The following is a 27,387-nucleotide window of genomic DNA, read 5'->3' as shown; positions in this document are numbered from 1 at the left end:
TTAGATGTTTCAATATTGAAGTCAGCTACTTGCTAGCAGTGCCCATTGTAAGTTTTTATAGAAAGATTTAATGATAAAGAGGAAGTCATGTGAGTGGTTATAAGATGACATTATCTAGTAATAGCACGCTTTCTCATTTTGGGAATCTGTTTTTGGATGGATTTCACTTTCCGCAACTCCTTCTGCATTTCTCATTGGACGGCTTGGTGTAGTAGTGGTAACCAGTTCGGTGACTCTTGGAGCATTGTGACTCATCGTCAAGATGGAGAGGGCCGCCTGACAACCTGGCTTCTCTACGTACGCACGCACACACGCACGTAGAGTTACCTGACAAAAGCAGACTAGAAAGTCCCCTGTAAACACTCTACTAACTCCTCCACTGTCAGGTTAGGTGGAGAGCTAGCTATACAGATGGTGGCACCCTTGTAAGGTACTCTCCAGTAGATCCGGTGCGAATACTTCGCGCGACTGCGTTGATTGGTGGGTTTCCATCAAACTTCGGTGCCCTTCTCCTAAATCAGGTTGCGTGCGTGGTTACCACTGCTTGCCCATTGTTATTAGTTGGACGTAAAGCCTGCCTGAAAAAATAAGCATTACTTTTTACTTAACTTTTATATAAATTTTACACTCGCGACTTTTTAATATTCATGATATTTTTTCCCCCCCTAATTCATGGCGATCATTATCTTTCAGTGCACTATCGTCCTCCTGGACAGTGTTCTCTCGTTACAGACAACACTGTCCATCACCGGACAGTGAGCTATAAAAAGATCTAAGAAAGAGAAAAATCTAAGGAACAGCAGCTGGATTCGAACCTGGGAACTCCGCGCTGTATCGCAGTACTCAGCTAAATCTCTTTCCTTGAGAATTATTGCTTTTTCTTTGTAAACATAACATAAACACAATGTGTTTATTTATTTACGTGTAAACAGCCTGGAAGTTTACATTTACTATTGAATAAATAACACGTCTGACGTACGTTATCTCCTGCCTTGGCCAATCAAATTAAATTTACTTTTGCCATATTTATTACGCCATATCACTCTAGCGGGTTGTCTCGGTAGTTTTTTCCCTTCTTTTGACGTCATTGTCTGGTTTTTTTTTTTAAATTTCGTTGTCGATTATTAGTTGATTATTTAATTGATTTCTTTCTTAAGAAATTTTAAAACTTCTATATCTAAAGTGGGAAATCTTAAAATTTCATAAATTTGGCATCGACAAAGTTATCTCATTTGAATTTGCTAAAACAGGTCAGTTTTTTTACAGATTGTCGTGTATAATGGGTACCAATATATTTATTGTTGGTTTTAAATTAGTCGTAAGAATGGTCAAAATAATTAATCCATTCAGTTAGTTATAATTTTCAATTAATATATAAATTTTAACAACAATATTTTAATTAAAATAAATTTCTATTTAAAGAAATCTGAAAAAAAAACAAACAAAAATTATAACTTGTGCCAAGTTGTTGGAGGCGTTAGATGAGTTGTTGTTTGAAGTTGTAGTAACATTTCCGTTAGAGAACGTTGTCCTTGTTCAATTTCTCGTTTTGATGTTCCGATTCTATTAGTGTGTCTGCTAGTAGAAAGTGGTTAGTTCTGTTGACCTGAATGCATTTACTATTACAATTATAACTGATTTTATATTATTTATTTATTTAAATATACGTAAGGAGCGTGAATAGAAGAAATAGTGAACTATATTCGTACTGTTAAAAAGGTAAAATTGCAAACGTGACAAATTGTACAATTAATATTTTTACTTAAAGAAAAAAGACAAAAATCATGTTAAAAATATAATGAATAAAATTCCGTGCTAGAAGGAAAACGTAAGTTTGAAGAATTTGTAGTAAAAGAAAGTTTGGTGAGTTGAACTACTTCCGGGTGGAACTCCAAAAAAAACTAGAAAACCAAGGCCACAGTAGATTTGGGAGCAAGTAAGCTCGTCGTAACCTCCCCCCCCACAAACTTAAGAAAAGAGAGAGCCATTAAGTTTTGTGATGGAATCGAAGCAATGATAAGCCGAGTCCCGTGACAGGAACTCGAGTCCCGCTCCTGTATACCAGGTTTGATACTCCCAGCTCTTGATCTAATGTGTACTACGTATATCCTGTTTAGTTTGAACGAAGTGCTTTCCAAGCAACTTATTTACACCTCTAGTTGGCTGACTAGATTTTCTCCAGTGCTGCAAGTAGTGAAGATGACTAGAGAGATATAATTATTGTTGGAAGCTGTGTATAGGCTAATTCAACTAGTTCTGCAAAGCTGAACGCAACATCATACCACTTTCTCTACGTCATCAAGTTTAAACGTTTTTGAAAGCGGTCGATAAACGTGTGGTGAAATTTTGCTCTTGGTCTAGTACTGGAATTGTAGATACCTTTTTTTTTTGCATCTATATAGATATTACAACATAATGTTCTTGTTTGAAATAGTCAAGGACATATTACAATCAGAGCTTCAACTCTATTTTTACTCAGAATCATTTCAAATAAAGTTGACCAGTCTTTTCATCTGAGCATCTAGTTTACAAGGAAATTTTTGAAACCATTTGGGGGAAATTAGCAAAATTAGATTTCACTTAAGTCGATAGTTTTCATTGTATGTTGTGTCCGCATGTGCGATTGGTGAAGTTCGATTAGTAAGTTCGATCCCCCCCCCCCGGTCTAGGCAATGGATTTTATTTAATGGTTAATATGGGAACTTTATATTAAAGTATGTTAGGCGGTTATAGGCAAGACCCGCAATGCTAAGATGTATTGTTGGTTTAGTGGGTTCGATTCTCCTGGTCTAGGCCATGGATTTTATTTATTGGTTTAATATGAGAACTTTGTAGTAAAGTATCTTTGCTAATCGCCTTCGTCCATGACACCTAATTTAGTAGTTGGATGTAACGTCAGCCAGAAAAAATAGGCATTACTTTACTTTTATAAAAGAAATATCTAATAATAAAAGTTGTAAAAGAAAGATAACAGTAAATTATCTTCAAAAAACAATATAGGAACCTAAATCAGCTGCTTTGAAATGGGGAAAGGCAAGTTATTAGAGGAGGACAAACACCATCTACTTTCACTAATAATTATTTGATGTCAACAACGTTTATATCTGCCCGTTTTTTTTTTTTTAATTTGTCTTATTTGTACTAAAAGTTTATATCCCTGTCTCCTTTATATCCCTGTACTTTGGGCTGAATGTAGAGAAGAGAAAAAGAAATTTATGACAGGAGTGCTTTCAAGTTTTCTTTGCAACTTAACAGCAGAACAAATAAAGGTGACGTGGCAAGAAAAGTAGCGCTAACTTTACTGCAAGTTGGGCTTCTAGTAATGAAAACTTAAATCACCAAAGTTAGGATAGGTATTTATTGCGTGGTTTTCACTATAGTGTTCACTTTCAGAGTAAAAGGTGCCCGCCCACTTCTTTCTGGAAAAATTCTTCCTGGAGAATGTTTTTGGTTTGGGGGGGGAGCATTTTGAGGAAGTGCCGCGTTTAAACAACTTGAGCGCGTGTTGGACCAATTTAGTGCCCTTCCTCCTGCACCTTAATTGGAAACAAAGTACATTCGGTGGAGGAACTTCCTTCTAAATTAGAATTTTTGCGACACATTGAACCTTAAATCAATAAAACATGAAGTGATAAGACCACAAATTGCACAAAAAATGGCTATTTCTTCAGGGCTTCAAATATTTGTCTGTAACCACAAAGTTTGCAAGCAGTGCAGTGTTCGTGGAAATTTCAAAATACTGGAAAATCGATTCAATAAAGTAGCCCTTGAGGTCAGTTGATTTTTCTTTTTCCAAAAATATGGAAATTTAGCCACATTTGGATTCTTATTAGTGTTGTACAAGTGGCTGGACAATAATATACAGAAATAGCACTTTAGAGGAATGATCTAGTCACTCTCCTCCCCAAGAAAATCCTCTTAAGCTAATTTCTTTGATAAATTTTTTCAATATAAAATTACTAGATCGACATTTCAACAATGTAGTAGTTTTAATAAAGCAAGTTTAAGGGTTTAGGCGCCACGATAGCCGAGCGGTTATAGGCTAGACCCGCAATGCTAAGATTTATTGTTGGTATAGTGGGTTCGATTCCCGGGGTCTAGGCCTTGGCTTTTATTTAATGGTTAATATGAGGAATTTATAGGAAAGCTCCGTCCACGACAACTAATTTGGTAGTTGGATGTAAAGCTGGCCTAAAAATAGGCATTACTTTAGTAAACCTAGTTTAGGGGAAATCGTGAGAGCCGTCTCTGGGGCTAGCCCCAAGTAGCCTCTTCCAGTTAACCCCCATGTTGTGCCCTCTGTGAATCAGAGTTTAACTTTGCCATTTTTCTGTTCCCCATTACAATGGACACCCTCTGCAAATACGCGTACCCTGCGATTTATTAATTCCAATTTTTTTTACCAGCCCCAAGGGACGCCTGGACATTCCAATACTCCTATCTGTGATATGGGAAACGTTCATTTCCTGTCAATTGATTTGCTTGAAATTTAGTACGATTTATAGTTTTTAATTGCATTTTATAGACGATGAGACGGCCGCATCAATAAAAAGGAAATGCTAGCTCAGCATTAAAGAGAGAGGGAGAGAATAATCAAATCAGCTAAAAGATTGCGTGAGAAAGTTCACTGTTTTCGTCTGAATTAGAAACTTAGGTTTTGAAAAAGCAGTAAACACAATCTTTTATTTGGAAACCGATGGCGTGGTAACCGCGCGTGCGCGCGTGCTCTTGCCCTTTAATCTTTTTAAGTACTTTGCTGCTATTTTTAGCCCTCATTTTATCACCTCAAACCTGAGATAAACTGAAATACAAAGTATTGACGTCACTGGATTTTAGCTGTTCTTCAAGTTCCCTTAGAACGGCCGGTCACCTGCGTCAAGTGAACTCTAGCTTTTTATCTTTCTCTGGCTCATCCCATCCCCCCGCTAATCTTTATATCCTTTGACAAAAAATCCTGTGAGTTGTGAAGGATTTCAAGGTAGACTATTTCCACCTGTGTCATCCTGATATTAACCCAGGCCAATAAATCGTGCCTACCTTTCAGTATCGCATGAGAAGCTGTCTGGAGTGTTCCGGTCCATGTGCCCTAGTCGATCTGCAACAGCCATCACCATCACCGTTCTAGGCCTTCAGCATCTTCATCAGATACTCTCTACAAGTCTCTATAAACTGTAGAACATAAAAACAGATATTGATATTCCTTAGAGAGATAAAGTAAAATTAGAGGACGATAACAATTTTAAAAAACGGTTATCGCACCCAAGGGACCCCCTAAAAAAAAAAACAAATCTCTAAACCTGGAAGAAAATTGGTTCCAGTAACTTTTTTTTAAACATGTTTTAGATGTCCTTGAAAACCACTAATCAAAACGTTAAATTTTTAATTAATGTCCGGGCATGTGCGTGCCGCTTTGTTGTTTTACTATGTTTTCAACACAAAACATTGTATTGGGCAGTTTAATTAGACCAGGTGTTTACGTAGCCTGTATTATCCGAGATAACAGACTAATTATATCCATGACGCCCCTCTGGCGGGTGATTGTTGCTCTTATTATAAGGGTGGGCTTCTATAGTATGACCTCATTTATATGTTGTAATCAGTGAGATAATGTTTTTTTTTAAATTTCTCTTTCTATCTCGCGAGAGTAGGAAAGTGAAGGCTACAATCTTTACCGGAAGAGTAGCTATTACTGAGTATGAAAATATGATTTCTACAATCGGTTTGTGAGATAAGTGTGCGTTAGTCTGCAAATTTGGTCACCATAGCTCAAAACAGAAATATTAAGGAGTGACGAAATAATTAGTATTTTGTTTAGTATAAACACGATTAAAGCCCAAAAAACTTTTTTTTGACAAGTCAGCCAACCGGACGTGCCTTTTTGGTTGAATCATTTCTTTTATTTACTTTTTTAAAGTTTTTTTTTTACAAAGACGATGACTCTCATAACAATTTTCTATGAGTTATAAATAGTACTGAAATAAATAGTACAGTTAAAGGCATTTCCCCTCTTAAGAGGTGGATGATTAGGCTGATCCCCTAAAGTAGTACCGTTTCATTGCTATGTAATTAAATGTGTTAAATTAAAAAGATTTATTGACTGGTAGTCAGACGCCACGATAACCGAGCGGTTATAGGCTAGACCCGCAATGCTAAGATGTATTGTTGGTTTAGTGGATTCGATTCCCTGGTCTGTGCCTTGAATTTAATTTAATGGTTAATATGAGGAATTTATATTTAGTAAAGTATGGTTGCTAGTCGCCTCCGTCCACGACACCTAATTTGGTAGTTAGACGTAAAGCCCGCCTGAAAAAATAGGTGTTACTTTACTTTTTATTGACAGGAAGCGTTGTATCTTTGATTTTATCCGTCGTAGTACGCATGTTTCTTTTATCTGATTGGATTTCTACTACACTTACCGACTGACGTCAGTTTGTCGAATACTTTACACCAATCTGATTAATAAACCACTGATGATGGATGAAAGTACGAAACCGGTCAGAGATACAATGAGCATGCGTTACCTTATATTCGAATCAGTATTACAGCATTCTTTATATTGTTATTTAAAAGAAATAAAAAATAATAAACTCTCTCGCTGTCTAAAGATGAGTGAGTCAACAAGAGATTGAGGAGGCCCTGTATTAATCTCGATCCGGCCTAATATCGTAACCGGAAGAACCATGACCTCAATTCAACCTTCTTGCATATGGCTGTGCCTGTGCCTTATGCGGAATATATTATGCAAACCTTGACAGATTGAATTATCTATTTTTTGGAGGGAGGGGGTTAATATCTCTTTTATTTATTTATTTATTTATTGTATTTTCCATAAAATATTATTATATTGATGAATATTAGTGTTTTTTTTTTGATATTTCAAAATTGAATTGTGCGGTTTAAATAAACAGGAAGTCTGAAGATCAAGTTGAAAGAAGGAAGAGCTTCTTCTAAAATAAAAGAAGGAAATTTTCTTTGTTGATTTTGGAGGCGGATATGAGTTGAGAAATAAAATCAGGGAACAGGAAATTAAGTTTTTTTATATTGGAACTTTTTCTTTTTTTTAATTTCTCTTACTGCTTCCTGCTGTTAAAGGAAGTATCAGTTAGCACGCAATAGTGTAATTAAAATTTTTATGGCCGTAAAAAAAAGTATTTTTTTTTAATTTCCTCTGCGTAATGCAGTGTAAACAGTTTTAAACGAGTGCGATTGTGTAAGAACGCATCTTGATGTTGTGATGGCCTAGGATGTGCTGGGTGGTGATTTTGTTTTAAACGACCATAAACCGGAATTGCCGCTTCCTGGTTTTTCTTCATTTTTATCTAAAAAAATTTAAACTCATTAAAATTATTTTGGGTTTTTTTTTATTAGACATTGGGGCGATGAGTGGGTGCTGATGTAATGGTTGCAACGAATTGGTTTAACTTTTTCTGAAAATGTAAGGAAAAGCGGTCATATTAACTTATTAAAAGGAAATGTGAGTGAATTTCCCAGATTCAAAGCTAATCAGGTAAAATCTATCAATATCTATCGCCGTTACCTTTTAGCTCCGTGACTATGACAGGCTTTCTTATCTCGGGACTTATTACCTGGGATTCAAATTGGCAGAATCATTTTCCTGCTAAAATTTGTTAGGTAGTTAGCATTACTTAGTTACTCAAGGGCTATAACGGTCCATGAAGGACCCGAGCCTCAGCCACTACAGCTCTCCTCTCCACTCTCTCTCTCTCTATCTCTTGCCGACGTTCTCCATCTCTGCTGACCAAGGGCTTCTAAATCTTCCTGCACGTCGGTCAACCATCCTAGTCGAGGCCTAACCCTCGGCCTTTTTCCACCAGGGTGTCCATATAGAGCTTTCCTGGGACCTCTCGTCTCCTCCATTCGGTGCAAATGCCCCAGCCATCGTAGTCTACCCAGACTTTATAGTGGCTACTACAGCAGGCTCACCCAACAGTTCAACGACTGTTACCACTGGTGTTTTGTGATTATTTTGTACTTAAAGGAACAGTTGAAGAATGGCCGAACCTTTTTTCTCTGTATGTCTGGAGAAGCTTTGATTTTACGGGCAGTTTTTCCAAGCGAGTCCATTGACTCGTCTATCAGCAGCTCTCCGGAAGAGTTTTTATAATTAGTGGAAAAAACTTGAACTTAAAGCTGGTGATTGTCACAGAAATTGTAAAAAAAGAGAGGATATATAGAGTTTCCGTATTTCATAATTCTAGATCTTATCACAAAGAGTCATTGCGCATAATCGAGGACCAAAGAGAGAGAGAGAGAGAGAAATAAACGATGTGAACAGTAGATTGTTTATTGTTGTGAAATAAATAAAATGAGTTGAGAATGTTGTTAATTGCCTTACAATAAACTGTAAGGACTGTGTATACTTGGGAAAAGTTCCCTCTGCAAGGAACATGGTGGTGGAGCCTTGCACAATCATGCGCTTGATGGCACAATTTTTGTCCGAGATCCAGAGATACAGGAGAAGCACCCCTGCTCATCGTAGGCGTTCAAGTCCCTGATTCTATCCACTTTAAAACAAGAGAAGCCCTCCCTTCTTGCTCATGGCTGTAGAAATGAAACCAGGCAGTAGATAGTTCTGATAGCGGTAAGTACTAAATAGAGCGAGGCCATGTATCATCTCCCAGCAGCAGCTGGACTAGAACTGTAATTACAGTTGGTACATGGTCTGATTTTACTCGCTGATAACCGCCATCATTTCCACCAAAACTGCAGTGTCTTCTGTTCTAGACCATAGATAATTTCCATGGCACTTCCAGTAACTGTTTACTAGAAAGTCATGAGGTATCTTCCCCTTCCCCCCCAAGTTCCTCCGCAGTATTGATTCTTGGCGATTCTTCGTCACAGATGTTTCTTTTTCTTCCTTTAGAGCCTTCTTAAGGATCATGTGGGTCGGGTGAAATCTTGGAGAAAAAAATAACTGAAAAATTCCTTCAGTAAAGTAGCCATGACATATTTTCACCCAAAATCTTATAGCCACCCACATTAGCAATAGAGCAGAATAATCAAATTTCAACTTCCTGCGATTTTTTTTTGTTTCCGGATACGAGCGAACCGACAAACAGAAGGAGGAAGAGAAGAGACCTTTTCACGAAAATCACTTCATAGCCCTCAATAGACCTCAACCTTCATAACCTTAACAACTGATCCAAGGATACAGAATGAAATCTATGAAATGCGCAGAAATATTGATATCTCTTTATTAATATTTAGTTGCTTGCTTCTTGATAACTTTACAAGAAACTATTATCATCGAAAACAATTTGTCAGTAAACCAAAACGATATCTATTTAAGATAAATGTGGTTATGCAGTGGTTTTGTTAAGGTCGATGAATCAACTAGATATAAAATTGTTTATGACTATTTTATCGTTGAAAAAGAAAAAGAGAACAGAGTGAGATAGAATGATAACGTGGTGTGAGTCATGGCTGTCCTTGTGTTGTTGGTTGCTTTTGTTGCACATTGGCTAATGGTTGTCCATGTTGCAACATGGCGTACCTTGCTGAGCTGTTTGTTACTTTGTGTTGTTACACACTACTGGACATGTGTTGTATGTCTGTGCAATATACAATACACACTCACACACGCACAAAATAACACTAGTCAACCATATTTTGTGTGGTCCCCTACTCCAAAACATCTCTCCAGTTTGTCCTAGGAGTGGGGGAAATTAACCTCTTTCACAGTTTCACCTGATTTTGTCCACTTTCACCAGTTCGCGGAGGCTGCTGGTTTTTCCTTTTCTATAGAAAAGATCTCTCTGGGTTGTGTGTATGTGTGTATGAGAGGGAGCTTTAGTTTGCACAATATCCGTTCCGGCTTTATCCTATTTCCCACCTTTAGTCGATTTTAATCGATTGCACAAGCTGTGGTGTTTCTCTTAATCTCTCTAGTTTTCCCACTTTCCATGCCGCACTACGTTATTGTGTGATCCAACAAGAAGTTTTGTCCATCTGTGGGTCTTGTCTTCGAATCCACAATGAGCTGTGCTTAAATGTTTCTCTGCCCCGTGCAGCTCACTGTGGCGCTCATTGAATGACCCTAAATCATAGTATTAAAAAATAAATAAATAAATAATAATAAAACTTAATGAGTCAGGAAACGTTTCGATAATGAATATTAACGCATAGATTTACACAACAGTCAAGGTTACTGTTCACATTTTGTTTCTGTTTTGGACAGAATAATTAATTTTATGGCAGAATATTTTTTACTGAATTTCTACGGTATTATCTACAAATCCGATTAAGCTGCTTGAAAGCGTTTTTGAAGTCAATGGCAAGATTGAAAGTCTTTTGACAGCTTTCTGTTTGGGATTGGGATGCTGTCTTCTTTCATTAAGAGCTGAAATTTCTTTTGACTTTTTTTTCCCGTTAATTATTATGTATTATTATTAGGTTTTAATTCCATTAAAAAATAATCTTGTTTTTACATTACAGTACACTTTTTCTAAAAACGTTATCACCATTTTTATGGAATTATATACAATAAAACGATAAAACAATTCAGATAAATTTATGAGTGTCGCGATAAAACCTTTTTTATTTGCTTTTTTGAAATTTCCTTGTTGTTTTATTCCCTCAAGTTTAGGCAACTCTTTAAATGTTTTTTTTTTTTATAGAACATCTGCTACATGAGTGCTAAAATAGAAGTTACGTACTTTGCGCCTAATAAATTGTATCCCTTATATAGGGAATTTAGAGAATCTTTAAAAGGAAGTAATAATAAACTATCTCCCAGCTATCATCTTTTCGAAATTTCCCTTAAATATCTCATAACATAAATCAATTTTCATTTTTATTAGACGCCACGGTAACCAAGCGGTTAAGAGGCTAGACCCGCAATGCTAAGTTGTATTGCTGGTTTAGTGGGTTCGATCCCCCGGTCCAAGCCTTGGATTTTATTTAATGTTTAATATAAGAAATTTATAGTAAAGTACGTTAGGCGGTTATAGGCTAGACCCGCAATGCTAAGATGTATTGTTGGTTTAGTAGGTTCGATTTCCCCGGTCTAAGCCTTGGATTTTATTTAATGGTTAATATGAGAACTTTGTAGTAAAGTAAGTTAGGCGGTTATAGGCTAAACCCGCAATGCTAAGATGTATTGTTGGTTTAGTGGGTTCGATTCCCTAGTCTAGGCCTTGGATTTTATTTAATGTTTAATATAAGAAATTTGTAGTAAAGTATGTTTACTATTCGCCTCCAACCTCGACACCTAATTTGGTTAGTTGGATGTAAACCCTGTCCGAAAAATAGGCAATTACTTTATTCATTTTTATCAAATTTTAAGGCGCGTTAAAACAATTCAAATGGGATTCAAGTGTATAAATTTAGGAAGGCAGTAAACTGTGAAATTTTGAACTTTTGAAAGATCATTGTAGCCTGTATATCAGTTTATTGATGATGTTAGATCTTGATAAGATTTTATTCGATCATCATTCATAAATCATCACATTTTTAGAATTAAGACTCCTTAGAATTTTACCACAATCACAACAAATTTATATTTATTTCTTTTTTCTGATCTAACAATTAGAAGAATAGATATTTAATTGCATAATTGCGTCATATTATGCTCGCAAATGCCAGGTTAACCGGAATAGTTCAGTGATGGCGGAAAGTTGAACGTATATTACGTTCGTATTGAATGGATATTAGTTTGTTGGAGGTTTTTTCCTGCAGACAGGTTATACAGAAATAATTACTTTTGTGGACAATCTACAATATAATAGTATAATTGATTGGTTAATTGTGTATAAGTTAGATTGGTATTGGTTGATTTAAAGAGTTTATTGAAACTGCGGCTAGATCTCGCTGGTTACGGCTCTCCTAACGTCCAATCCGACGACCTTGGCACAAATCCCACTCGCTCACAATACATTAGTTGTTACCACATGTTCGTTAGCTCACTTCCCGGTTATTAAAATATATAATTCAGTCGGTATATTATATATTTTTCTAAAGCAAATTTCAAATTTAAAAATGGGTTGCTGACGTACGACTTTTCTTTTTCCGTACATTACGGAATTTCACTTGTGACGGAAGTACATCTCTTTCCCCATGTGTGGGTTGGGCTCATCGCCGCTATGGGAGAATTATTTCTTATTATAATATTAATTAACTCTCCATTTCTTTTTTATTATAATTTGCATCTTCTTTATTATTGTTGTGTAATGTATTATACATTTGCGTTTATTGTAACACAAAGGCGCCACGATAGCCGAGCGGTTATAGGCTAGACCCGCAATGCTAAGATGTATTGTTGGTTTAGTGGGTTCGATTCCCTGGTCTATGGCTTTGATTTCATTTAGTGGTCTATATGAGAATTTTGCAGTAAAGTATGTTTACTAGTCGCTTCCGTCCACGACACCATTTGGTAGTTGGACGTAAAACCCGCCTGAAAAAATCGGCGGATATATAAAATAATTATTTTACTTTTTTTTATTGTAACACAAGTAATTGTATCAAATATAGTAAACTTGGTGGCGCTATGACCTGAAAGAAATATCATCTTGTCTCCTTTGATCTATTGGGTAATATCCATGGACTCCATCCTCTGAGGTAGCTGAGTTAAGCTGGAAGGCTTCAGTTTCCTTCCTCTTCAAAGAGCCACCTCAAGCCACTTCACACTTATTATTATACAATAACGATCGATTTAGAAGACACTTCTCAAGATGTCTGACAGGAGGGAGGGGTCCTAAACTTGTGTGTGAGTTGAGGTTGTTGCCAAGTAGTAGAGTAGTGATGCTGATTGTAAGGATGATGCCCTCAGAGACGTTCAGGTACCTGAAGAAGTTATACAACGCCCTGACGGCGGAGTCATTTTGAAGGTGGTACTCATAGCTTTAGATTACGCTCAGGTAAAGGAAGATTAAATGCTCCAGAAACCAATTGTAATGTTTGTTTTCGACAAATAAAGACTTCCATGGCAACAACACTAAATTCAGAGAGAATTTCGATGAGGTTTGTGATTTTTGGATCCAATTCCTGTCCAGCTTCTAGATTTGAGGTCAACGCTGACTCCTAAATAGTTCAGCTTGCATGGTATATTGAGAGTAGTGTTGAAAAAGCTAAAAACGAGAGCAGTAAATTGGTCTTGGAAGGTAGAACTATCGATTAGTTCAAATCGATTAGTGCCGCGAATCAGACACATCTGTTCGGCCTCTCTGTTGGTTAACTCCCTTGAGCAATCTCGCCTTCTCTCTCTCTTTCATTGTTTCTTCAGAAACTTTTACCTTCTTCAAGCAATCAGCTGTAGATTTTAGTTCTTTCTCTAAACTAGAAATTGAATAAATGAACAGCTGGGCTTTCCAAACGCTCATCCTTGGACTAATTGGATTCCTTGAAAGTGGAATGAAGGTGATTGTGGTCAGTGGTTTTTAAAGATGTCAGGAGTTCCCAAGTCTATGGCGAGGAGTTGGTGGGTGCATTGGCATTCCTGATTGCCAGCTTCAGAAACCTTTCCTGCGAACCTGGATGTTAAGAAGAGATCTACTCTCCCTAGAACTCTTCTTGATTTCCCTCAGGGGGAAGAACCTGCAGTAAAACTAGAGAGAAAGAATTTTGGAGAACTCTTTCTAGTACAGCACGTTGGAACTCTTTCTAGTAGCCAGGTGTTGGAGAAGGATACACCCTTCCTGGTACTTTCTCAGCAAAGAAGGGTGTTCTACGGCGAGGGTTCCCTTGGTCTCATGAACACCCATTCCATGTTAACTTGATTTTTCACTTTTCTGCCCCCCTATTTACGCATTAAACGCCCCTTGCCACATTGACTGCAATTGTAGCGATAACATTTTAAAGTTTTAATAGTTATATATAACGCGTTGAAGGTTCCAGAAACGCCCAGCTCAACCTATCTGGGAAAAGGTATAAATATGTAGATTTGGTTCAGCAGCTGAGGAGTAGAGGGAGCCAGGAAATACTGCTGCGGTCCTGGCTACCAGCCAACTTTTCCAAGAAGGGACAATCGTGTGGCAGGAGGGAGGGGGGAAGCTGCCCAGTAGATTGCGTAACATGTTCATACAGGAAAAGTCATTCCATTTCTCTAGAGTTTCGAGTGTCTATTTTTGGGTAGCAAAGTGTTTGTCCTGAACTCATTATTATTACCCAACAACATTGGCCCACTTTCAAACTGTGTTTTAAATTTAGAAAACAAAAAAAAAATCTGTTACAATTTATAATAAAAAGAGGGACGAAAATATGGAAATCTTGGTGAGATTGCAGCATCCCCAATGAACTTACGAGATATTTCTCTTACTCCCCCAGAAAATATGTTCGTTTCTTTCTTGAAGGAAAGAACAATGTAATGTAATGTTTTAAGCACCTTAAGTGACTGGTTGAGCAAGTAGATTAAATTCTGAAAACTTACTTAGGCAGTCATGATGCAGAAATATAATCGACAGTTTCAAAGAACATACAAAGTCGATATATGCGAACTATCTTTTCAAACAATGCCAAAAAATAGTAGACATACCATGACAATTATTCCTAACTGCACAAAAATAAGTCGAATGAAAATACTTACCTAAAAGAGTAACGACGAACGTATAACAACCTTAAAAGGAACCTCAAAATGTTAATTTCCCGGAATGAACTGCAGAATTTATTGAAACTTGACTATAACGTTTCCGTAAGTGTGTAGAGTTCCTGAAATGTTCATTGCTATAAAACGCATTTCAATAGTTTTCTAAAGCCAGCGTCCATTGTCCGATTTAACGCCTAGAGAGAATAATCGATTATCGCATCAAATCTTCTCCCACAATTCCATTTTAAAGTACCCGTTAAGTTTAAAAAAAAATATGTTCTGGGTAGTTAGTTCGGTTGATCCTTAACCGAATTACCGTTGTGAGCAAATTCAATTTTTTTCGTCTTCAGTGACCCTTGGACCGAAACCTTGGAAACAGGAACCTATTTAGGATCCTTCACCCGGCGTCTGACTGCATTAATCTGCAACGTGTCATGAAATTTTGTGCATTTAAATATTCTATTGTCGGTACTGGCATTCTGGATTTAGATATATGAGGAAAGTGCATAACAGGATTTTGCAGCTTCGGAAACTTAAGAGAATAAGGGGGATCAAGTCACCACCGCTATACGCAATACTTCCTTCTTACGTAGCAATTGAGAAGTTGATTTGCTTTCGTAAAGACTCCCCTACTGAGCGACTTTACGGCCCATTAAATATCCAGGTGAGAAATTGCCATAACATTTTTTTACGGTGCTAAACGAACTAAGTGTAAATTTACCTTATCACTATTAAAAAGAAAAAGTTATATAATCAGTGATAAGGTTATTTTTCTTCCAAGAAATATGTTTTCCCCTTGATGATTACAATCAGTTTCACTTATCTAACAAACAGTAGTCTGGTTTTACTTTAATGTGTCTCTTGGTACGTACAATTGGAAGGACACGGTTTCTATAGTCACACTATTCTTCGCCAAGGGAGGTCACGCGAAATCAGGGAACATTGTGTAAGAACTGTAGTTGTGAACTATAGTATGTAACAACATTATTTCTATATTATACAACAATTGCCTGTATTATAACCCAATACTAATAATGGTTATAATAAAATTGTGAATTTCTACTTTGTATATTCCCATAGATTGTTTACTCTTTTTTTTAAGTTTTGTAAGTTGTTCCAGGAAGTCATCTATCTCAATTTCATAAAAAATTAGATTATTCTTGGATAGATTTCCTGTCAATAGGTTGAACTCGATGGTGTAACATATCAAATAAATGACAGCCTAAATATCATTTCCCTTTTGTAAAAGGTCGGGGACAACATTTTTAGATATTAGTGTTACCAACAGTGTTACGCGTTTTGGTAAATTATTTTAATTTTTAAGGAGACACATGACTAGGTTGGTATTCCTGAATGGGGAAGCTAAATAGAGGGGAGAACCAACAATTTAGCGCTCTTCTAAAGAGGTTCATTTAGCGTTATCAAGCTAAATATTTCTTAAAATAATTAGCACAAAATAAAACTGGAACCATTAATATAAAGAAAAAGACGCCACGGTAGCCGAGCGGTTATAGACCAGACCCGCAATGCTAAGATGTATTGTTGGTTTAGTGGGTTCGATTCCCCTGGTCTAGGCCTTGTATTTTATTTAATGGTTAATATGAGAAATTTACAGTAAAGTATATTTGCTAGTCGCCTCCGTCAACGACACCTAATTTGGTAGTTGGATGTAAAAGTCTGCCTACAAAAATAGGCATTAATTTATTTGTTACTTTTTTTATATATAAAAAACGTACAGGATCTTTGACCGGAAACAGATTAAAGGTGATTTTTTGTGGGGAAAATTTGTCCTAGTCTCAGGTTTTAGTTGTGCCCAGAGGAGTGGGCTGTAGATAGAGCTTGATCTCTGCCCCCACAGACTGTGAAAGATTGTATTTCGAAATTGGGAGTTTGAAGAAACTAAAAAAAGATCGAGCAATGTTTTCCAAAGCCGTGTTGTGTGTTTCCATTGGATTTCTGGTAATATCCGGTATGTGAATCAACTCAGGCAGAGAATGAGGAGCACATTATTTACAGACCAACAGTCAGTCTGTTATATAATTTACTTTGATGTAACATTTCCGGTCCACTTTTTATTTATTTTTTCTTCTTTTAAACAAACTGTAACATTATTATTAACGCGGCCGTTCCAGAAGCAATCCGTAACGCTTGGATTAGAGAAACGCTTGTTTCAAAGCTTTGTTAGTTTCCCATTTTCCTTTGCAGTTTTCTTCTTTCCCAGCCCCCTAGCAAGTATTTCTTAAATACGATAATTGTTTGCAAGAGGAAATCATTACGATTGCGTCTAAATTTTATATAAAAAGTTTCTCCACCGGAAGTTCATGTTTTTTGAGGTTTCCGTGATTACGTAATAGTTCAATGTTTTTGGGGAATTACTCTCTTGCTCCCTAAAAGCCACAGGGAACCTTATCCGGATTAATATGTTATGTATTTAAGAGAGGGGCGAACTAAAACGGTCCTTGTAAATTGAGTAATAATAGTTGGTCAGTCGGATGAAAAAATCTTTCTTTCCGGAGCCAATGATATTTGGGATAATCTTAGTTATAATAAGTTTACAATGTTATATGTCTACAATGTAAATTCCCTAAAATTACCGACTCATTAAATCGCTTTGTAACGAATGGTCTTGAGTAGGGTTTAGCTTACCTCAGTACTTTTTGCACATGTGTAAAGGGTAAGAACAAGGAACAAATAAAAGGGGGCCGACACACATCACCGCTTTACTGTAGGGAGGGAGTGAACTTTAAACAGGAAACTATAATATTTCATTTCCTGTTTCCAGGCTAACGTTCTTTTTAAAGTAAGTTTGTGTAAATCTAGTTAGGCGTTCATTTCTCTTGATAAAGAATTTCTTGAACAATTGTAGGTTTCTTGAGAGCATGCATGGACGAGTGCCTGAAATTGTTCTAATCATTGTCCAGTTCCTATCTCAGGCCCATTTTCAGAACTTCTTGGTCTACTTTTTACCTTGAGTTTAAGTTTACTTCCACAATTTAGTTGGAGTCAAAATAAACGTCGATTTGGAGTTGATGATGTTGATCTATCTGATGACGTTAGAAATGTCTTTTTTCCTGACGTTCTGCTCTCTGCACTAATCCCTAATCTGAACAACTGTCGTGTAGTTTCAGCCCAAGGATAACACGTGGCCTGTCTCTTCCAAAACTCTCACAATGGCTCTGTAGGCAAGTGTTTAGATGTAGCCTTACCACTGACCAACTCTAGCTCATCACCACCCACACAAGTTTGTGGACACCTACTCGAGAGTGTTAACAAACACTCTGGCAATTCAAAGAAGGCAACTTTAAATGCTGTGAGGATTTTACTTATACAATAGTTGCCACTAAACTCTTAGTTCCACCATTTCTTCCGCTCTGTAATCTACCTACATTATAATCTTCATAGAATCATCCATCTTCAGTGTACTCCTTCAGAAGAATCTTAAATGTTTTCCAAGAACTTAGCCTGGTGGTTTTCAGTTCTAAAGTTTTCCCTTGGCATCTTCGGATAGCGGCAGTTTCCTTCAAACTCCCCAAGTGTGGAAGTAGCCACTTCTTCAAGGAACTCGTGACGTCTCTGCGGGTATCCCAGCCGAACAACACGCAACAACATTGACACAGTATACTTAAGGGCCTGCTGAGGTATTTTGTTGCCTACGATTACCTGTATTTAACTTACCTACAGGAAACTTAAGCTCAACAATATACCCATATATTTAATAGTTTACACAAATACGACCGCTGTTAACAAACATTAGGGAGTCGCAATAGGTTATTTAGATAACTCCTTTATTAATAGAATCCTTTTAATTAGCACAAATTCAGAAGAGATGCTGTTTACAAATCATGACCATGCATTTAATTAACTGCATTATGCTATAAAATCTCTCGCAAGTTAATTCAAATAAGCATTATTTTCATTAAATCCATAAGTAAATAAATTGAAATAAGCGGTTACTTTATTCTATTAAATCAACCCCGTGGTTTTGTAGCATGACATAATCTGTGGTTGGTTATCTGATAGCATAACGGTTAGTTCTCCCCACTCGTTTTAATCATTGTAGAGAGCCAGTACACATTTACCCCCACTCTGTGTTTATGTTAGAGCCGAAACCCTCTCATTGCTATTCCAACGGAAACAGAATGTTGAATGAGAAAGTGACTCTTACGATTTTAAGAGAAAATATTGTCTTGAGATTTCCGGAAAATGGTTTTGTTTTTCAGGCTTCTGAATTCCCAATTCTTGTATTTGCACTCATCAAGAATCAGAAACAGTGGAAGTAAAAATTCTTCAACACTAAACTGATGAATCAGGGAGGCTGTAGGATGTAGGATGAAAATTCGAAACATCGGTTTGATGTAAGATGTTGAGATGAATAAAATAAACCATATTTTAAATGCTGCGGCGAATTTTCGGCCCAGTACACGTGAGACACGAACGGAGGTCTCTGGCGAATCAGAAGCTGTATGTAATGTTTAAAGAAATGCGTAGATGTGGGGGTTAAATTCATGAAATTGGCTAGACTTCAGTGGGCTGTTGTGAGCATGTGGTTAGAATGAGGGACGCGAGGATATCCCCCCCCCCAAAAAAAGGTGACGGATGAGCACCTCCATGGAGTTAGGAGAGTTGGGAGGCCGAAACTGCGCTGGGTGGACGGTGTTGCTGGTGATGCAAGGTCGTTGTTGAATATCGTCAACTGTAGAGCGGCAGCAAAGAGTAGGACTGATTGGCCGGAAACTGGTTGAGGAGGCCAAGACTCAGCAATGAGTTTTAATTTGGTGTGATATGTATCATCTGGATGTTATTGATGACCTAAAAGTTGCTAATTTTGTAACCCTCTCTGACCATTTTCCATTGGAACTATGTATATATAATTATGATTTTAATTTATCAGTATCTAGATCTGTTTCTACTCCAAGTAATTTCTCAATGATAAGATTCAATAAGTCACTTGCTGAGGATTTTAGTGCATTACTGATGTATTCCAATAAAATTGTTGTTAATTTTCAAAATGATTCTCTTGATTCTCTTTATCATAATTTTGTTGAAGCTATTTTAGATGTTTCGTCTAATTTGGGGATGGTTAAGAATTCTTCGTCTGGTAATAGAAGCAGAAATACAAAAGTATGGTATGATATAGAATGTAGAGATCAGAGGAAAAAATTGAAACTGTGCTTAAAAATCTGTAAAAAATCTAATTTCTCTGAAAATGACAGAGGTGTTTTCCTAGATGAGAAAAGAAAGTATAAGAATTTAATTAGGAGAAAGCGCTCAGAATATAATAATTCTATTTTGTTAAAATTTTCCAATGTAAAGAATACTTCTGAATTTTGGAATGTAGTTAGTAGTTTAAGATGTAAACATTATTTTCCTTCGTGTATTACTGTTGAAGGGTGGGAACAGTTTTTTAATTCTAATTTTCCTGAGCGTGTGGTAAATAACAGTATGTTCTTTGGTGTTTCGCATCCAATTTTGGATCAGCCATTTTCGGAAGTTGAAGTTCTTAATGCTATTCACAGGAAAAGTAATGGAAAGTCCCCTGGAGTTGATGGCTTAACTTATGAATGTTTTAAGAATCTGCCTGTGAACTGGCTGTTGTACCTTGTTACCTTGTATAATAAGGTTTTTGACTGTGAGTCCGTTCCAGGGGATTGGTCCAAGGTGGTATTTACAATGCTGTTTAAGAAGGGTGACCGTGCGGTTCCCAACAATTATAGAAGCATTGCTCTTGCCAATTGTATTCTAAAAATTTTTACACAATTGCTTCTTGATAGATTGTCAGTTTGGGCATCTTCAGCTAATATTATACCAGAATGCCAGTCAGGTTTTCGCAATGGTCGTGGTTGCTTAGACAATCTATTTATTTTAAATAGTATCATTCAGCTGAGATTAAGACAGAGTCGAAGACCTTTTTATGCATTGTTTGTTGATTTTAGTAGGGCATTTGACAGTGTTAGCCATCAGCTATTGTGGGTGAAATTGTTTAATATTGGCGTTAGCAGTAGAATATTAAGAATACTAATTGGTATTTATGATAATGCAAAAATGAAGGTAAAATGTGATGGGCAATTCTCTTCGGAAATCAACATTACTGAGGGTGTTCTCCAGGGAGAGTCTCTTTCCCCTTTTTTATTTAATTTGTTTATCTCGGACATTGAGCATTTTTTTAGATCGCACAATGTTTCTGGTATCCCCATAACTAGGTCATGCGACATTTTAATTTTGCTTTATGCTGATGATTTGATATTGTTTGCGGACTCTTACACGGATATGACCAACAAGCTGAATCTATTATCATCCTATTGTAACAGTAATAAATTGACCGTTAATATTTCCAAAACAAAGATCATGAAATTTCACAAAGGCAAAGGCAAACAGGATAGAAGTTTCTTTTATGAGGGGTCCAAAATAGACTTGGTGACAAGTTTTTCCTATTTGGGAGTTTCATTTAACCGTACAGGCCTATTTTCTTCGCATCTGAATTCCATCTCTTCTAAGGCTGGCTTAGCTCAAGGTACGGTTATTGAAGTGTTAAGAAGGGCTAAATCCTCATCTTGGGATTCTGTGATTACGCTGAATAATACTTTGGTCCAGTCAACAATCCTTTATTCTGTACAAGTATGGGGTATACGGTATGCTAATGACTTGGAGCGAATTCACTTGCAGTTTTTTAAACGTTTGTTTCACCTTAATAGGTCTGTCCCTTTTTTTCTACTTCGTTTGGAATTTGGTCTTGTCCATATTAAGTTAAAAATTCTTAAATTAACTCTTAAATGGTTAGTAAAGGTGATTGAAATGGAGGATCATAGACTTCCCAAAATATGTCTGTTGAAATTAAGAGATTTATATTTCGAAAACAAGTTAAATAATAAAGCCATAAATGACAAATACAATTGGTTTGCCCAACTAGCTAATATGGTTGATGAAATTGGAATGGTTGCTATTTTAAACCTGGAAACATCCAAGGAATTAGTAAATAATATTTCTTCTGTTTTGAATAATTATCAGTGTTATCTAAGAAGCACGGACTTAAATCAATTGTTTACATATAACTACAATCTATATTACTTAGACTTTTTTGAAACTGATTGCAATGTTCAAAGTTATTTAACTTCTGATTTAAAATTTTTATTTAAACGCTTTATTGCACAGTTTAGATTATCTGGGAAATACATATCTAAATTTACCGATCAGAGCACCTCATTAATTTTAAAGCATTTTGAAGAATGTGTGTATTGTAAGAATAACGAACTAATGGACTGTTTTCATTTTTACGTTAAATGTCCCCTTTTTGCCTCACAAAGAACACATTTTGTGCCCGAGTTGGTAAATGTAAATTCATCTTTTTTATTTGTTACCACAATGAAATCACTCTTAAACAGTAAGCCTGGCAATTTATTTTTATTTACAATTCATTCATTAAAATTTAGAAATTTTCTATTTAATTGATAACCACAGTATTAATGAACTTTATCTAATCTAAATAAAAATTATTTAAAAATATATAATTTATAGTTTTTTAAGATATAATTATTATTTCTTTTTACTTTATTTTCTATTGTTAACAGGGTAGTTAATTTAATTTTTGGTTATGAGAATTGTTTTTAGTTTTTTCTAATTTTGTTCCATAATTTTGAACTTTCGTAGGTATGTTTGGAAATGTAAATATGGGTCAATCCCACTGTTATATACATAATTGTATCGAAACAGTGTTTAATAAATAAATAAATAAAAAGACTCAGCAATGAGTAGCGCCATTGGATGATGATGATGATATTTTTTTTAGCTTTGCACTTCCTGGTACCTCGAAACTGAAAATCAGGAAGCTAAGTTCCTTTAGGATTCGACTGGAAGTTAGCCATCAAAATCCCTTGATCCTGGAGTATCATTTTACTATTTTTTTCCTCCCTGATTTTCTTTAACCTTACTTAGGCCTTAATCCCTTTTTTTTGGAACAGTTTTCCAAGAAAATTCATTTGAGGAAATTCTTTTACAGAATTCGAGTGCATTATTTTAAATGAAGTACTACATTTTAACCTTTTTTTATTTATTTTTAAAATCCCTATTATAGAAAATTTTCTTTCTTTCCAATCTAGCTAAAACAAATTGCAGGGGAAGCTGCAAGAACTCTCTGGATGGATGTTCTGGAAGGCTAGCCAGAGGGTTGTTGTTAGTTTAGTGTAACTTCTTAGCAGGATGACTGCCGGGATGGTGAGTTACATGACCTGGGTATCGCACACCGGCCCCAGTCCATGTTACTCGCTGCCTCCACCGCCTCAACCGCCGCCGGTAGCAGCACTTCTCTATTCGGTAAAACTTCTAATATTTTCTATTTTATTTTCTATTTCTGGAACCAACTGTTTTATCCTGAAAAGCATAGGAATAGAAATTAAAACTGTCCGGTAGGACAGTTGTATAAGGGTTATTAAAGATCTTTGGATTGAATTAATTTGTATTACAAAGAAGGGATGTTCAGCTGTGAATCACCTTCCGTTGATTTGGGGACTTTAATGTATACCAAAGAAGCTACAAAAATTTATTATATGAACAGAAGGTTATAGTAGGGTTTCATATTTAAAGTTTAATCTAATTATTGTTATCTCAGAATTTACGGAGAACATGTGCGAGTTATGGTTCCATATTTATTCCTTGAAAGTATTGAACTTATCTTAAGTAACTCTTGAGCAATGGCTTAGATTCACTTTAGGCTTTAAGGCTAAGCCTACCTTAAGTATTAAAAAAAAAAAATTGGTTTTTTATAAACCCTATCTGTATATATTTTAGTTTACAAATGCAGCTTTGATACAAAAAAAAAAGGCTAATCTTTAGAATAGCGCCCCAGAGGCGTGGCCTGTTTATTTTTAGGGGGTGGGAAGTACAGCGCACCTACCGGGGAAAATTAAAACTACCTCCCGCCAATGTGCGGATGGTGCGAATTTCGTAGCGCTTATGTTTAGCGCGCATGCGCAGTACACATACTGCATAGCAACTGCTTCCTGTTTAATGCATTAATAGTTCCCGCGAGTGTTCTGTATGTGACCGGAGGTGCCGTTTTTTTGTAACTTTATGAGTATGAGCGTTTTAAATTTGCGGGTTGTTATAAATGAAAGCATGATTGTAGTGTGAGTAAGAATGGAGTTCGACAAGTATACCCTCCTCAGGAAAAGGACTCCACAGAATAAGGTAGTTTCTTTTTTGTTGTTCTGTGTAATTATTGTAATGAATGGTGTGACACAAATTAAAAAATTGAGGGTGATTAGGTAGGTTAGGAGGGGGTATGGGGGGCGAAGCCCCCCAAAAAGAAAAAATCAGGGGGTGTGGGGGCGAAGCCCCCAATAAGAAATAAATAAAGAATTCGAAGTTATTCTGATTCGCTGTTACCATATAACCCGCTAGATTTAAGTGTAAATATAAAATAAAGAAATAGTTTTATATTTATATTTGAATATGGCGGGTTCTATAGTAACAGCGAATCAGAATCACTTCGAATTAGGCCACGCCTCTGGGGAGCTATTCTAAAGATTTACCAAAAAAAATATTAAGAAAGATTTAAAACAAAGGACTGGCGCTTTCTTAGCCTCCTGCACATGCGCAGTTGTCTTCTCTGTAGTTGTGATTACTGCTTGATAGTATTTTGAGGAGGGACCAAAAAGGCAAGCTTTGGAGCGATCTTGGATTTAATCTAAACGCTCGTGTTTCAGACCCCATCAGTGGTAGGAAACTTGCCTGTAATTATTGCGGGACAAGCGTATCGTTGCTTTCTTACTTTAATAGTATATAGTTTGTTTTTCCCACCTCGTGTGAGTGGTTATAGTCAGATGGAAAATTAAAAAAATTTTAGTTGCTTTTTTGTACGGAATTTCCATTATCACTTATAGTCTTATTTGCTATTGATAAAGCTATAGGTTAGAGAAAGGTTCCGTTAACTGTTATCACGTACTTGGTACATTGCGTGACTGTATATCTACGTGGCTATTTTTAAGACAGGATGGTTCTTGAACCCCAATACCTGACGTTTCATCGATTTTTCAGAATCCGTCTTCTGTCTAGTTATGGCGGCTCAATATTGGGTAAGTTGTTCAGCAGATCTCACAGCCCGTATGTTTTCAAATAATATCTTCCATCATTTTAGTAAAGAAAAAACAAAATTCAAAGAAAACACAGCTTTGTGTTTAATTTGACATTTGACTGCACTGAATACCCGAAAAAATAAACATATGTTAGCAAAAATTAAGATTTATGTGTTTTTTTTTTCTTTTTTTTGTATCACAAGTTGTTTAATCTTAAATAAGAAAAAAAGTGTTTTACAATTGTACACTATTTACATCACGAAAGAAAAATAAAAGAAAAACCTCCAGGAAAAAATAAAAAAGTTTAGCCAATTTGATACGTAATATTATCTTATCTGTTTCAAAACTAAGCCACCGCAAAGCGAAAGATAAGAGATAAAGGAAGTTGATTTGGAAAAAAAAAAATCAAGGAAAATAATGTCAACGGGTACAGACTGGACTAGGGAAATGACTAAAGGTAATCAAATGGAAAACTCATTTAATTGGTTATTAAGGAGAAGAAACTATAAGGTTGATGATGATAATGATGCTGGACATTTGCGTAACAATGACCATCTAATAATGAAGGACTACCAAAGACGTCAGTCTGTTGTGAAACGTATCAAAATATTGGAACAATGTTGGCAGAACGTATACGACATTACTAACAATCACTTGCCGATTATAAAAAATAAAATGCAACTAATGAACGACGTTATGCATGCATTATTGGTTGGCAAAAGTTACTGTACATGCAATAATTGTAAAACTATTAGATATTCTACTAAAGATTTGGGCAATGTGAAAACTTACATCTATTCTCAGATGAGGAAGAAGTATTTTATTAATTACAAGTAATGTTTTAAATCCAATGGGATCTTTTAGTTAAATATTCCAAAGATTTGATTAAATAAAATTTCAGTAATTCAGAAATCCATTTGGTTATTTGCGAAATATTTGTAAAAATATCTTACATTGGTGTGTGGGGGGGGGGGGGTCCCCACTATTTACGCGACGAATTCTTCGTAGGATCTATTTTGAAATAATCACGCTGTGTTGTACGGATCGGATACGAAGCTGTGAGGTGTACAAGAAATAAATGGGTAAATGTAAAGAATAGTTACCCGGAGGTGTGGCCTGATTCGAAGTGATTCTGATTCGCTGTTACTGTATAACCCGCCATATTCAAATATAAATATAAAACTATTTCTTTATTTTATATTTACATTTAAATCTGGCGGGTTATATGGTAACAGCGAATCAGAATCACTTCGATTTATTTATTTAAGATTGATAATTTTATTTAAACCCCCCTTTATGTGGGGGCTTTGCCCCCACACCCCCTGATTTATTTATTTCTTAATGGGGGGCTTGGCTCCCCACACCCCCCTCCTAACCTACCCAATCACCCTCAATTTTTTAATTTGAGTCACAAGATTCATTACAATAATTACAAAGAACAACACAAAAGAAACTTACCTTATTCTGTGGAGTCCTTTTGCTGAGGAGGGTATACTTGGCGGACTCCCTCCAGAACATCCAAACCAACATCCATACAAAATTTTAAAACATTCATTACTCCATCCTCACTCACACTACATTCATGCTTTAATTTAAAAAAAAAAAACTGCAAATTTAAAACGCTCATGCTCATAAAGTTACAAAAAAAAAAGGCACCTCAAGTCACAAACAGGGCACTCGCGGGAACTGATAATACATTAAAAAGGAAGCAGTTGCTATGCAGTAAGTGTACTGCGCGTGCGCGCGAAACATAAGAAGTAAGAAATTCAAACAAATTATATACAGTACATTGGCGGGAAGTAGTTTAAAAACTCAACGGTAAGTGTGCTGTACTGCGCATGCCCTAAAAATAATCAGGCCACACCTCCGGGTAACTATTCTTTACATTAGCCAATAAATGTACTTTAGTATTCAGGAGTTTAGGACAAAAAAGCTTAGATAAAGGGGTCGCCAAACCATTTTTGATTATGGACCCCACCCTATATAATTTTTTGAAATCTCCCATCATCGACCCCCCCCCCCCAATCATAAAAGTAATTTTCAGTTAATTAAAATAAAACTATCTATAGGCACTGTGTTTGTACAATTTATTTTTATGATTTTTTTAAACATTTTATTAAAGTAATTTTACATTGTGTAAACAATAGTTTTATGAAAAATATCTTAAATGTTGAAATTTAAATACCTTTTTTATAAAAAATGATTTAAGGCGCGTCAACATCTAAGGTTATTGGCGCCCGAAGCTTTTTTCTGTGCATTGCCAGCCTCTGGACAGTGTTCTCTCGTTACAGACAACACTGTGTCCATCACCGGACGGACAGTTGTTGTCTGTAAGAAGCTTCTAGGAAGAGAAAAACTAAGGGATAGCAGCTGGAACTCCGCGTGGGAATCCAATACGCTAAATAAATACCATAATATTTATTAAATAAGACCCCCAATCGACCCCCCCCCCTGGCTCAGATCGACCTCTACTTTTGTTAAATAGACCCCCAGGGGCTACAGAGACCACTTTGGCGACCTTTGGCTTAGAAAATAAAAGTCGTGTGAGTTATCTGGTCACTTTTTATTTTTATTATGGATATATCGTTGTAAACAAAAAAAAAAATAGATGTGTGACAAGAATTGTTCTTAAAAAAAAAAAAATTAATTATTCCATTCTCTTGGTGGCCAATGACAATCAATAATACGTAATTTATTAAAACTGTCCGGTAGGACAGTTGTATAAGGGTTGATCATCAAAAACTGCACGAAAAAGCGTAACGTTGAAAAACACCCAACTTT

General features: G+C 36.1%; 1 protein-coding gene across 33 annotated transcripts in view; it reads left to right on the top strand.

Annotated features, from left to right (window-relative positions):
* LOC141459667 (serine/threonine-protein kinase MARK2-like) overlaps positions 1-27,387 on the top strand; it is a 280,726-nt gene that overhangs the window by 172,580 nt on the left and 80,759 nt on the right. For 3 of the 33 annotated variants that reach the window (XM_074139001.1, XM_074139003.1, XM_074139008.1), the window contains exon 2: positions 22,633-22,846. The exons of the other annotated variants lie outside the window; for them this stretch is intronic. In XM_074139001.1, coding sequence (XP_073995102.1) covers positions 22,733-22,846 — 114 coding nt within the window. In that variant the 5' untranslated portion in view covers positions 22,633-22,732. The remainder of the gene's footprint in view (positions 1-22,632; positions 22,847-27,387) is intronic. 33 annotated transcript variants of the gene reach the window in all.

This window comes from Rhodnius prolixus, unplaced genomic scaffold (assembly GCF_049639745.1).
Source record: "Rhodnius prolixus isolate KJV_2025 unplaced genomic scaffold, Rpr scaffold_17, whole genome shotgun sequence".
Lineage (NCBI taxonomy): Eukaryota > Metazoa > Arthropoda > Insecta > Hemiptera > Reduviidae > Rhodnius > Rhodnius prolixus.
The sequence above is the reverse complement of the archived record's forward strand: the minus strand, read 5'-3'. Positions and strand labels throughout refer to the sequence as shown.